Source organism: Chlamydotis macqueenii, chromosome 21, assembly GCF_036417535.1.
Source record: "Chlamydotis macqueenii isolate bChlMac1 chromosome 21, bChlMac1.mat, whole genome shotgun sequence".
Taxonomy (NCBI): domain Eukaryota; kingdom Metazoa; phylum Chordata; class Aves; order Otidiformes; family Otididae; genus Chlamydotis; species Chlamydotis macqueenii.
The window spans coordinates 2,600,745-2,614,735 of record NC_141576.1 but is presented as its reverse complement, the minus strand read 5'-3'; the positions used below and the strand labels follow the sequence as shown (position 1 = coordinate 2,614,735).

The following is a 13,991-nucleotide window of genomic DNA, read 5'->3' as shown; positions in this document are numbered from 1 at the left end:
GGAAACACCAAGGAAAAAACCGAACAGGTCTTCAGCTTCCTACGATGACAAGATGGGTCTGGCACAAGGGAAGCTCAAGACATCGCCTAGTGACTTTAGATCTCATTATTTAGCTCCAGAAGGCAGCTGATAATGAAAGGGTAGCTCACCTGCTTTGAATGACAACGCAATCCTGATACAGTCGGTCATACATACAGATCTTTAAATCAATGTTGGGATTGGGCACCCAAACTGGCACATCAACAGAAACTCCAATGGCACTAAAGTGCAGCTGTTAATACGTAAATCAAGAGTACAATTATTTTTGTTGGTCTCAAACTCTTACTGATCTAGACAGAGCAAGAATTTCTGCTATAAACTACAGCTGAGTAAAATATTTATTATTCATATTGCAACAGATTCTTTAATCAGGCAAAGCTATGAAAATCATCTGTAAAATAAAACCTAGATGTTATGACAGCCCAGCAGAAAAAAGAATTATTCTTTGGTCTGGATTCTTTGACAGAGAACATGAAGGAACAGTATGCTGCCCATGATACTGAAAAGAAATATTTGAAGTACACCTAGCTTAAGTGAACGTGTCATAATTCAGAAACTCATGAGACTGCAGCTTGTTTAGCCACCAAAGAAATACAATAATGGCAGCACAGTGCTGCGCTTCCTAGAGTGACATCAGGTCTGACATCAGTGACCACACAGCTCAGACCCGGACGAAGTGATCCTGAAAGAGAGGGCATCCACAGGAGCCTGCAGTATGCACCTGCAACTCCTCTTGTGGCCTACTCCATCTGTAACCGTGGGGAGAGCCAAGGCTGGCCTACTGAGCTGCTTGGAAGTTCTTCTTTATTTTCTTGGCAAGCTTTTACGAGCTATTCCCAGGCACAATTTAGCTTCCAATAAAATGTGGAATCAAACTATGCTGAAGTGGTAACTGAAGTTGTCATCTCTTCCAGCTCTCACACATCAGTTTCACTACTGTATGCTAAGTCATTCCAACTCTGATATGTCAGAGAGAAAATAAACCATGTGTGCTGGGAATAAAGGAGAATACTTCAGTATTTGTTTCCAGGACATTAAATGTTTTCCAGTATGATGTCTGATTAAATGGGAGTATCAGGATTATTTGCAGAGAAATTTAAGAGAATCAACAGGTTTAATAACCACACTGCACCAGAAAGAAGGGCCGTGTTACAAAGTTACCTCCCATCAAACCACATAATACATAAGAACAATGAGGTACCATGTGGTTACTTATAATGTTCATAAACATCTGTCCTCTGCCTTTCTCCTGTTTCTAGTATAGGACTATGAGCTCTTAATTCTTGGGAAATGCAGAAATAGGAGGATTTAAAACTTTTTCTACGGTGTTTCAAAGCAAGTCTTGCACAAAATCACTCACTGGTTTGCAGTCTGGGTTGTCAAACACGATCACAAACTCTGCCCGCACATCCCCAGGGATAGCTGGGACAAACAGAATCTGAAGTTTGACTGAGCTGAAGGGTCCAATTTCACCTTCAGTAACCTAAACAAGAAAGAACATGTTTTTAATGAAAATCTGACTGTATTACTGTAGTTAGCTATAAATATACATAACGAAGTAGTGTATACTCACACTACGCAAACCCTCTGTTACACCTAGTTTGTAACTGAGTGAGTGCACTGTGCAAGTGAAAGAGCAGTAGCAGCAGCTCCCTAGGAGGTTTATCGTGGGGAAAAGGCTTAGCGTGACACATAGTTTCACAACCAGGCATGGTCAGAACTTACAGAGAGTCTCGTTTTACTGCAAGACTCTGTACGACAGCTAGTGTCATTTACCAAAGTGTCTCCATCATGTCTTGGTGAATACGTAACTAAACATGGAGAAGTTGTGCTACCATTCAAAGATCTGCTCTTCTGATTTCAGCATCAAGTCCACCTGCCTTTTGTATGCATAGCTTAAAGCCATAAATGCTAGCATCTGGACTCTCATACCCAGATTTTTTCATACGACTCAAGTTTGACATTTCCCAGGCATTCTTCCTGCCCCATCTCTTGTGTTGTCACTAGACTTTGCATAACCACAGAACAACACAGCAGAAAAATCAGTTTGACCAAGGAAAAAAAAAAAAAAAAAAAAAAGGTAAATTATGAGAAATTCTGCATACAGAATCTTTCAGCTCAAGTAAGTCTTTATAGATTAAAAGAAAGGGAAATACGTCATGTGATTTCATTTTAAGAATTAACTTGAAATTGATCATGTACTTAAGCATTTCCCACCAGTGCGAGAGCAATTTGTTGGCTGTGGGCTTGGACTAGTGTCAATCTTGTCTGTGTCTCAGGATATTCATTACCTTTCCAAGCATAATTTCAACTGGTGTTTCTTCAGGAGGAAGCTCCACTAAATTATGTGCATTGTCTGTGTCTAGATCTGATCTGGAGTTTAATCCATCTTGACCAAGTTGTTCTGGGAAAAGAAAACCACAAACAAAACTCCATGAAGTGCAGGATGCGTTCATCTACTCCCTAAACAAAAACATTAAACAGAGCAGAGGTACACTGATTTTGGTCAACATTGCAAATACAACAATGTATACCAATGACAGGGAAATAGAGATGTCTAGAAGGAATTTTTTGTTAGGCCATACAACTTTGTCCTGGTCTAGAACTCTGCCTTAGACACCTGATCCTTCCACCACAGAATAACAATATTACTGGTTCGGTAGGAGATTGTTACATCAAGGAACACAAATTCAGCTGAAAGTGTGAACTGGGCTTTAAGAACAATTACAATAGGACAAAACAATGCAGTCAGGAGGACCTGCAAAGCAAGTGGAAGTGCTGCTTCACTTTCTTTGCAAAACAATTGCAATAATAAGTACCTTTTAATTAAACAGCCTCCCACCAGGGCTTCGACGTGCCTTAAACTAATGCATCATGATAGACTCTGGACTGTATGGCAGTAATCAAATAGCAGCCATATGCTTCACGTTAACCAGGAAAAAGATCACGGTGTCATGATATGTTAGCATGCAATGCAATTTTTTTTTTTTTTTTTTTCTTTTAAGGTCTGAAAACATCTTTAAAGGTATGTGTTCTGTGGACATAGCTACTGTGATTTATGTAATTACTCCATTTCACAATACAGATCCTAGATTTATGTTTCCATAGAACTTTTAGTTTCCTACCATTGGGATGATCAATATCCAGAAAAAATATTAAAGAATACAGATAATAAATGAAGAAAGTCTTTCTTCCGCAAGACTAGATTTTATTAAGCAAATAGTAAACATGAGGAATGAGATGGAAAATGTCTGAGGAGGTTTATCTTTCTACTTCCCTGTTCCTAGAATTACAGACTATAAAAATAAACCTGTCATGTGGATTTCTATTCCGAGAAGTGGGTATTCAGTTGCTGAGACAAGCACAATGACAAAAAATTTGCAGTTTCTTTAAGTTAGTTGGTTTCTGTATTATTCTGAGACTGAACTGTTGATTGCTAATGAGAAGTGAGATTCTCTGCTGCTTTTGATATAATGGTGTCAGTACATTCTTTTTGTCATTCCTTGTGAGGCAGCATATAAAGAAATGTAACGTTACTACTAGAATGATGAACTACTTAACTTACGGAGTAAGTTCGCCAGCTGAACTGCACAGTTCATTACAGGGAACTCTACAAATGGGTAGTGCTTAGCCTGGGAAACTGCACTGCTGATTTTCTGAAACAGTCATCTCACCTGTGGAACTATCTCTCAGGCTTGTCTCAGTCCTCTGCTGCTCCACCTGGGCTACGCAGGAGGTCACCTTCTCACTATGGTCAGGGCAAACCTGTTCACTCTTTTCACCCATGGACATCACAGGACTATCGCTGACTTTTTCAGGGACATAGTCACCAAAATGTGGAGTAACCTATTAGAAAACAGAAAAAAACACCATTTTTCTACTGTGACTGTCCATCTAGCTTGTACCAGCTCCAGTTTTATTAAGCAGTTTATTTATTATTTATTACCAAAGAGCAATTACCTGTCCAAAACAGGTAAATAATATAATGGGAGCAACACAAAACAGTGTTAGTTACCTTACAGTTAACAGAACTAACATTTTTTTAGTAGAAACACAGGTAGTTCTATGTCAAATCTAAGTCTGCTAAAACTAGACTTCTGTTTATTAGACACCTACAAAAGTCAGAATACAGAAGGCAAACCACGGATACAGATGGTGTTATTTCACAAATTCTTCATTGGAACCACGCTATTAACGTGAGGATAGTACGAGAGTTGAAAACCAGGGCACACAGCTCAGCAGTTTCACTGTACATACTATTTAATGTAGTGTTTTAGAAGAGAGGTCAACCCTTTTCTTAGAACTTCAAATGGGTTACATTGTCAAGTAAAGAATTTTGAAAACCATCTGAGCCAATTGCTCTTCAATGATCACAGAAGTTAAAGACCTTACAGAAGGAACAAAGATGAAGTATCTGCATTGTGTTTACAGAACGTGTAGGCACTTCAGAACAATGATATGCAAACTAGTCGTGATATTCTCTCTGGTCAAGGACTTGAGAGATCTATTTACAGGTACTACTTATGCAACACTTGAGGAAAAAGGAACATTTATGATAGTGATATTAATCAACACAGGAATTACAAGCACGAGCTCCTACCACAGTGGGTGGTTATTTGTTGAGTTTTTGCTTGGGTTTTTTTTGTAGGTTTTTTTTGTTGTTCTTTTTTTTTTAAATTTGAACATTTCCCCACCTTAAGAACAAAACCCACAACTTATTTAGAAAAGGAGCAAGTACATCTTCAGACTTAAGCTGCTCAGTTTCAAAAATCTGCTCCGTATTGCTGAGGTGAGAAGCCGATTGTACGCATGCTTTCTTTGTAAGTGTTTTTCACTTAAAATTGTCCACTACATGGAGGAGTACAGCTGTTGGGATTCCTCAGTTTTCTGTCAACTTTGAAACTGGCATGCTGTAGGAGCAATCGGTGTCAGGTCTAACACCACACATTTTGTCAGCTCAGCACCAAGTGTCCGAGTTGTGGCACGTTTCTTCAACAGTCTGCGTCATTCCCACGTAGGACATTCCACAGGACACAATATTACAGCCACGTGCATTCACTCCACTATTGATTTCAGAGACCTTCCTTCAATTCTCTTAACACTATTTAGTATTATAGTTTTCAGGCAACAGGCTCCATGTAATTCTTAGTCTGACTAAGATGACTTCTTCCCTTGTCCATAACTGACTGTCCTTCTTTGACAGAAAATTTAAAGAACAGCTCTAGATTTTTAAAGGAGGATCACAGGCTAGTGCTCGCAATTCTCATTACTTTATTGCTAGTTTTGCAACAGTTAGCATTTTTCTTAAGTCCAGGAGCTGGGATTTTAAATTACTCTGTCAGAACCTCCTTTTTCAACTGAAGTGTTTTTTCCAAATTTTCATGAACGTGAAGAAAATAGGAATCCTGACATAAATGACTAATTTAAAAAAAAATTGTTAGGTTTCTCCCCTGTCCCCCAGAATAATCGTTTTAAAATTTGTCTTGTGATATTTGGGGGGTCCAATAGATTATATTAAGATACGCCAACCCAAACTACTAGAGGTAGTAGTAGGTGATCTTCTGAATTTCCTTCCAACCTGAGCTGTTCTATGATTCTGTATGATTCTACCACACTTCGCAAAGCAGCATGTTTCTGTCCATTTAGGGAAATGTGTTTGAGCCTACCATTCCTCCAGGAGAAGATTTTGCTGTTGCTCTGCGTGTACTACTGGCACCTGCTGACGTCTGAACTTTGAATCTTGTTCCCAAAGCTCCACTGTTTGTCAGGCTGACGGTCCGTGAAATTGTCTCTCCCACCACTTGGCTGCCAAAGTCAATGAGCTCTTTATCTAGTGCCAGCTGTGAGAAGATAAACCATTAATTACTACTGTCCTAGATAGTCAGCAACGTCAATTGAATGAGCATCCACCTTTTCAAGTATAGGACTTGAAAGTTCTTATTATCATTTCAAAGATGGGACTAAATAACAACATGAACTGTGGGAATCTGCCTTTTTGTAGAAGGCAACTTACTAAAACAATGCCTTGCTAAACTGAGCCACTTCCATTTCAGTCCACTATTTGTCAACGGAAAAAACAGCTTACATTCTGTTCATAGTAGCAGCGTACGAACGTCTTTGGGTAGGTACTCTGGAAGTAGGTAATATTTACATATCAATTCAACATTGTTGTTCTTGTAAAAATGGCTTCACTAGCACCAAGCTGAGAAGCAAGCAACATTTAACATCATACAGTGACTACAAATCCGTTTATAACACATCCTATCTTGTTTCTTTGAGGTACGATGGTTTACAACCAGTTTAAGAAGTAACACACTACCCCATATAGAATTTTTACACACTTTGTAACTGGGTATATGATAACGAAAGGCTTGTGATTTAAGTTCAAGCACCAAAATGACAAAGACAACTTGGTTGCTTCCTAGTATCCTGCTTACAGCTGAACTCTTCCCACTTTCAGGGCACAAAGAACAGGAGCTCCTGGGTGTAACTAGGGCCCAATGATGGTACGAATTCTCGAGCAGAAGAAAACTACTCCTCTGATCAAAGATTCATGTGCTGGCTTTCTACATATTGTGCATTCTCATCTTTGAGGTCTTTTAACTGAAACCCATCAAAAAGTCCTACACACAGTCAGATTTAAATATACAATATTGATGTGGGATCATTCCAGCTTCCTACAAGTGCTTAAAATCAAGCACATCCTGAAATACTTTGCTAGATTGCTAATATAATAATCACAGTGCGCTACCTTTTAGTTACTTCCCCCTTCTATTTCCTGTGTAATAGACTATTCTTGATTCATTGCCCTGTGCACAACAGTTTCAATGTGCAGTCCAGAAAAAAAAATCTACATGCAATCTTATTCTTACTATTTACTGAAACGTAACACAAACCCCAAGACATTCCTACGTCTAAAGCCTTTTAGAAATTATTTTTTAGTTTTTGTTACTAAGTATGCTCCCAGTATATCCCAAATTTTGCATTTGCCAGTCTTATTCCGATACTGGGTGTCTCCTTGCATAATCTTTTTCCTCTAGCGTTGTATATTCTCAACTCTTAATTTCTTTTGGCCTGTAAAGCCATAGCTGCTCTTAGTAGTAAAAAGTAATTTAAAAAAAAAAGTTGTTGCTTTTATCAAATGCTTTCTTCCAGTTAACTCACAGGAAACTAAGGTATCTAAAACAAAAGTTAGTGCTGCCTGCAGTTTCATCTCTTAACTGTTAGAAAATTACGTTCTTTGCTTAAAATCTGATATAGAATTCTCAAAAGATTTTAAGAGGCTGAAAGAAAGGACAGATATATTATTTTAGAAATGTCAAAACAGATAGAATGATATTGTGTGTTTTTTTATCTATATAGGAAATTCAAGTTAAGAAAAAACTACTGCAGGTTTGAGATGGAATTTCTGAAAATTCCCAGAAAAAAAAAAAACCCTCATTTTCAGCTGCCATTTCTCTTCCCTCCATGCACAATGTAACATTGTGTCCCCAATTTCTAAACAGAACTACTTCCGTTCATTCCATTCTGAAGTTAAAGTTCATTGTTAAGTAAATCCATTAAGACAATCTGGTATAAATCTCAGGGTAAACTGGGAAGCTAAGGAGTGAATCATTTTCTGGAAAGAGATTCTCCATTTAAAAGGAAAGAGAAAGCATAAACGCTATTGAAAATATTTAGCAAGAATTATTTATATTTCTATCTCACATTTTCTATTACTGTTGTTAGGCTGACTCTGAATGTACTTTTAAAATGTCACTTACAATGCATCTCTTGGCTGTACATTTCAACGGAACAGAAAAAGAACCTGTCTGTGCCATAAACATAACTTCTCCTTCCAGATTTTCATTTATCTATAAAACAAAACAAAAAACAACCCAACCAAGTAACTTGCAGAGATTTAGCCTATGTAGTCTGACAAAAAAATATTCTCACTCATTATCTGAGTAACGTATTAAAACGTATCTCTACACATTCTACATTTCCGCTTTAAAATAGTCTTTGGTAAGTAACTGCCTGGCTCACCCTAGCTAGCAGTATCATAAATTGTTTTTCAAGTTTCAAAATATACTCCAAGAATACTTAGTGACAGGCATTTTTCTAAAACGTGCCCTTAGCATATGCCTTGTTACAACTCACCAGCACTTGAACGTGCACACAGGCGTCCAAGTACAACAGTACCTTTTCTAGAAATGTAGTTTGTTTCCTTGTAAGCGTTAAGAAATTAAATGAATTATGTTTTCAATAAGACTAGTGGATTACGCTAGAACTCTCGTCATTGTGTAACTCAGCACTCAGGTGCACTTACCTTTGGCTTAAATGTTACCACCAATTCACAGGACATTCCAGCAGATATTTTGCCAGGTGGTACAAAACTATGGAGATAATTAGCATAAAATTGCAAATTAAAGCCATGTATGAAGCATTCAGCTCCTATTCTGGCAACAATGGCAGAATTTCCCCCCCACTCCCACTTGGATTAATTACTTAGAAAAGCCAGAATGAGTGACAGACTAATGAAAAGCTACAGAACCCTGCTGCAATTGTAGAACTACCAAGGTTGGTTCTTTATTGAGGTTTTACTCAGAAAGTTTTAAAGTGCTTTTAAAAGGCAAGAATTACTGCCTTCATGCTACAGACCACGAGGCTGTAACCAAACAGGTGAAGCTGAGGCTCAATAATATCCTCAAGAACAGGGTGGACCAATCGCCCTTTCTTATAACTAAGAAGCAATCTTCTGCCATTACCCGTTTTGGGTGTTGCTCTGTAACATCTCTCCTGTCCAAACAGGAAGGGAAGAGGAAAGGGGGGGGGCGAAGAAAAGGTAGCTACAAACAACTAGATAACGTGCTGCTTGCTGCAAACTGTATCAAAATTATCTTGAATAGAAACTTCCACTTATTTCAATGCCTCATTTCATGGTCTCTGTGATGCAAGAAAAGTGCCCATCAGGAAATGAGAAATCTCACAGCTGCACTCTAAATGAAATTATTAAGGCACTACTGGAGACCTGTTCTGCCTGACACAAAGGAAACTAGACAAATAGGTAACTACATGTTGTTAGCCATGGGAACATCTAAGCAAACTGGGCCACACTGAAACACAGAACATACATGCTAATCACAACTTTATCAAAATAAAATTAAAACCAAAAGCAAGATGAAACATTTCCAAACAGAAAAGGGAAACCCTGTTCAGAATTCAGGAGCTGCAAGTGGAAATAGGGAAATAAGCATCTGTACGCTGACCTTCAGAACAGATCACTAGCAGTTTCTCCTGAGGAAGACTTCAAGGAATAGCTCCTTCTATCTCAAATGTTCCCTTGAGAAAATATTTATGGTTTAGAGCACAGACTGCCAAACACACACAGAAGCACTATGCTAAGAATAGACTCGCATTGCATGGGGATGTAATAATGCTCGTTTAGGCCACCGGAATATAGCTTTTTATTGGCAAATACAGTGCCTGTCACTGAGAACAGCTCTCAAGCATTATGTCTATAACGACTTGTACAAGGGATTTAGAGGACAGCTGATACCACGACAGTTGAGATGTACTGAGTATTTTCAAAATACTTGGTAAAACTATTTCATAACAAACAATTTGTGTATGGTTCTACTTGAGCAGAGATAAGCATTATACATGGGCATCTCCATTAGTCTGACTGAAGTGCTAAACATCTTTACCAAGATCTCCTACAGCAACTGGATTCACACTTCATAGCTCTCAAGTGATCACGTTCAGTCAAGAACTGTAGCACGCTCACATTCCACTGGGCTCTTACAGGGCCTAAGTGGGCAAGGAATGGCGTAACTATGCACCTGCATTTTTCTTACCAAGCTACCTAGAAATTCCAAGTGCCATCTATCACTATGAAGTGGCAATGGGTAGTGAGCTCTGGAGTATGAAATCAGTTACTGTGGTAATACAACTTGTTTACTTCACCGGGGTATGACTAAACAGTCACAGAAATGGGTTCTTCCGGTTAGTCAGCCATAAAAGTTAAAATCTTAACTTTTTATGTAAGTGAAATAGATTCACCCTGATGTCTTGTCTCTTATTTGTCAATAAGCTTCACTTACACACAAACAAGAGCTTTAGCAATTTTTTTCACATACAGGATAAGCTACAGTCAAGTTTTTTTGTTTTTTTTTTTTTTCCCCCCCCACAGAGTTCCAAGTAAATATATTATTTTCTTGACTTCATTATTTTCAGAACTTCAAGTTCTGAAAAGTATTATTTTATATTTTTAAAGGCTTTGAGTATCTCCAGAGAAAACTAGTCTCTGAATTACTCTTTAAAATAAACTTTTGGGGGATATTTCCATTTGTTTATTTATAAACAGTCAAATAAAGTTATCAATACAGTTAAACTGAGATTAATTTGCAGTCTCTCCCAACTGGACAGAGAGAATTATTATTCATTATATAACTTGTCATCAGGATTATATGAATGGATTGATGGGAAAGACCCCAGAGGATTTCAATTTAAGTGCTCCTTGCTCTGAGATTTATTCCTTTATTTCATCAGCTTCTCCACATTTAAACTTCAACAGTAATCTGGAAATCAGAGTGAATCATGCTTTGAAGGACGGCAGCTGGTGAAGAGGTTTGCCTAGGCTTAAAGGCTCTTGTGGTGGCCTAGAAAGGAGCTTGGGTCCTCTTTTACTTCTTTGTACCTACAAAGAGATCTTTTCCCCCTTTGTAAAGGGAATGATGTTCTTGCAAAAAAGCTTTCTACTTGTTGAGGGCTGGCAGTTACCACAAATCTATGTTGTTTTCCACAGATTAGGGAGTGGTCCCTTGCTGTCACTGCTACAGAAGCCAATGGCATGCAGCTCAGGCTCAGTAAGCCTCTTACTTCTCAGCTCTCAGACACAGACAGTTCCTTTCCTCATCACACAAAAATGGAATATAATAATGTAGATGTATTTACTGAAATCTATTTAAATTTGCCACAGAATTTGGTTACATGTCCTGTTGTGGTAGAAAGGTAAAACAAGCAATGAGTTTACAGTTAATTTTACTTACTGAATGCTGATGCAGTCCTTGAGCCATTCACTGATGCCCACTAGTCTGCAGAAGTTAACACTGTAGGACGCATTTGTCAAAACTATCTTCTTTTTGTAGATTTGACCAACATCAAAATCCTTGGGACACCAAACGTAGCAGGTGGTGTGAGTTACAGGAAGTAATATTTACACACACAAAGACAAACCAACCGCCATAGTTGTGCTCATAGTCCCTGCTGGGATCACAAGCCCGTGTGCTAAGTATTGTATAAACCGGTACAGCATTGCCTTGCTCCAAACCAACCTTTTAAAACATACAGCCTAAAGCCAGGAACTCCTGCAGAGGCTCCCAGCGCCTCACAAAACCAGAACGCCATGAAAGCTGTATACCTGGCACATTAATGCACAGGCAAGGAGTCCTGCGGGCTGACTGGCGGCGTGTTTCTCTGACACAAAGGACTCGTCGGATGCACCACATTAGCAATCTTTTCAAGTACAGAGAAGAACTGGGCATAGCGTTACGATTTCTCACAGTACACTTGCTAATTCCAATACAGAGATAAACTGCACCTCAGCTTCCTCAAGGTCAGTACAATATGATGGTCACTTGCAAACTAAAATCTTAACTGGATTGTAGTCATGACTTCTTTAAGGACATATTTTAATAATAATGTTGTGTGTACAAACGATAGATAAGTAACAGTCATGCTACCTTTTAAAAAGCATGGAACACAGTCTAACAAGATGTTTCACCATTTGCTCACCTTTCTGACAGCATTCAAGTTCCCCTAAGGAAATATTTTATAATTTAGACCTACAGTAGTAAAACTGAGCGGTTTACTTAATCTGACTATAATTTACCTAGGAGATTGCTAGAGAAAAAGGCAAGTACTCTTTTGGGTTTAACTAAAGACCTATTAAAGACAACAATAGGTTTGGTTTTTTTTCTTCCCAGTGCGACAGGATTTTGATCAAGACATCAGTATATATAGCAGATACATACATCATCTTCATAGATCCCATGCAGAATGGCTACTAACCTTGAAATGAATGCAGCTTGGTTTACTATAGAAAGTACCTCCCTTACATTCATGACCAGATGCTATTTGCTTGTGAAAAATTCCACTTTGGAATTCCTCCATCTTTTTCTCAAAAATTTCTTTTCTCTCTGCCGTTGTAGCCAGCTGCTTTGGATCCATTTCTTCTTTGGATATCTAAAAAGGAACATCAGTAAAAGCCACCACGACTGTAAGTGTGATCACAGAATCTGTAGCTCAAAGTAGAAAAGTCTGCAAATGCAATCTTTTACTATCTGGCCAGCCTTTGTCTGTTTCTCTCCAGATCAAACTCAGCCTCCCAACTTATGTATGAAGAATTTAATTTATTCTCAGCTGTCTGTTCGGTTGCTTGTCATCCCACACTGTGACATAGTGTTTTTAATGGCAGTATTAGCTCTTCTGCACTTAAAAGAGTTTTTTCCCCCCTCAACTTCTTAAACAAATACTCATTCAGAAAAAAATCAGCAAACTTCACTGGAACATTTCAGTTACGGTCCAGTGCTTCTTTCATGCAAGTATATGGATATTATTTCTTTTTGATTGATTATAAAGTCTGCTCTTAAAGGTCTTCTACAGCTCAAAAAAAAAAAGCAGTATATGCAAGTATACCTTGGAATAACATTTAAGACCTTACTACATAATTCCACTCTAAGTGTATATTTACTTCTGGTTAGAGTATAGGAACTATTACTTTGCTAGAAGGTGGTGTGCCTATCATGGTACAAAAAAAAGTTGTTTCCACACAAAGCAATCTGTGTTGCCAACTCAACAGAAAGTCATGTTTAGTTTTTTTCAACTTAAGCAAGTGAACACGATGTGATGTATGTCTTCACATATCTCTAGACTAAAATGGAAGTATTGTTTTCTCTTTAAGAGAACACTACAAGAATAGTGTCAAACAGCAATTACTCTGATGATAATCTCTATGCCTATGTAATAAAGTCTGCATGTTAACTGCCAAATAGATAATTATTGGTTTTAACCAAAATTCCAAAACCAGCACTTGCCAGTGTCATTATTTCAGATATCTACAACTACTAGGGAGGCAAGTGAAACTTTTCTAATCCATTAAGATACAAAAATTTGTAAAGACTAACTTCACAATAAGTCAATTACAAAATGATCTCATCCACATTTTTCTTTTCTCTTCTATTTCTAATAAGAGATATCACAACATTTACCTTCTGCGAGTCACATTCCTGGCTCCAAAGTCCTGGGAATTCTGGTTCTATTAGGGTCTTGTCCCTCTCTTTCTCATCTTCACCACTTTCACAGAGCACATCATGGGGTATTTTTTCAGAAATCTCTCCTACAGAAGCAGTTTTCTCACCAGCTGAGGAACAAGCTGACAGAGAGCGCTCCGACTTTTGTGAAAAACATAAGTTTTGAAGATATAGTTTAAAATTATTACAGGACAGTTACTTCAACAGTTAACAGTTTGTGAGGAGATCTTTTAACACAAAAAATGACAGGTCTATAAAGCTCAGAGGCCAAAGATGACAACTTAGGTCTATCCCTTCTTAAGACACTGAATACAGACAAAAATCTTACGTTAGAAGCATCTATATGATGTTAGCTGTACTCTACAGGAGGCTAGAAACTAGTCCTCAGACATGAGAATACTGACTGTTGCGCTTGAATGTTTTGTGTATCACATGATTACTAAAAACTTAATTGTTTTGTTGTTTGTTTCATTTTATTCTATAAAAACTATTTCTACCAATACCTCTCCCTCACCTCGTTTAAATACCTAAAGACTGCATGAAGCCACTAGTTTCATCAGAGAATTCCATTCACTCCACCTACGTTTTCCAGGCCAGTACTCCCTGGAATACTGTGCAAATAAGAAAAAGCCATCAAAGAAGCTTATATAGAGAGAACAC

General features: G+C 38.0%; 2 protein-coding genes across 2 annotated transcripts in view; one reads left to right on the top strand and one right to left on the bottom strand.

Annotated features, from left to right (window-relative positions):
- GABRD (gamma-aminobutyric acid type A receptor subunit delta) overlaps window positions 1–13,991 on the top strand; it is a 107,315-nt gene that overhangs the window by 55,232 nt on the left and 38,092 nt on the right. The gene's annotated exons all lie outside the window — the stretch shown is intronic.
- Window positions 1–13,991, bottom strand: part of CFAP74 (cilia and flagella associated protein 74) — a 47,084-nt gene that overhangs the window by 21,163 nt on the left and 11,930 nt on the right. Inside the window, exons 11-20 of the mRNA XM_086764660.1 lie at window positions 13,290–13,472; window positions 12,091–12,264; window positions 11,070–11,188; window positions 8,348–8,414; window positions 7,803–7,892; window positions 5,706–5,879; window positions 3,714–3,885; window positions 2,331–2,443; window positions 1,400–1,522; window positions 150–271 (exon numbers count right to left, since the gene is read on the bottom strand). Of these exons, the coding sequence (XP_086620786.1) occupies window positions 150–271; window positions 1,400–1,522; window positions 2,331–2,443; window positions 3,714–3,885; window positions 5,706–5,879; window positions 7,803–7,892; window positions 8,348–8,414; window positions 11,070–11,188; window positions 12,091–12,264; window positions 13,290–13,472 (1,337 nt within the window). The remainder of the gene's footprint in view (window positions 1–149; window positions 272–1,399; window positions 1,523–2,330; window positions 2,444–3,713; window positions 3,886–5,705; window positions 5,880–7,802; window positions 7,893–8,347; window positions 8,415–11,069; window positions 11,189–12,090; window positions 12,265–13,289; window positions 13,473–13,991) is intronic.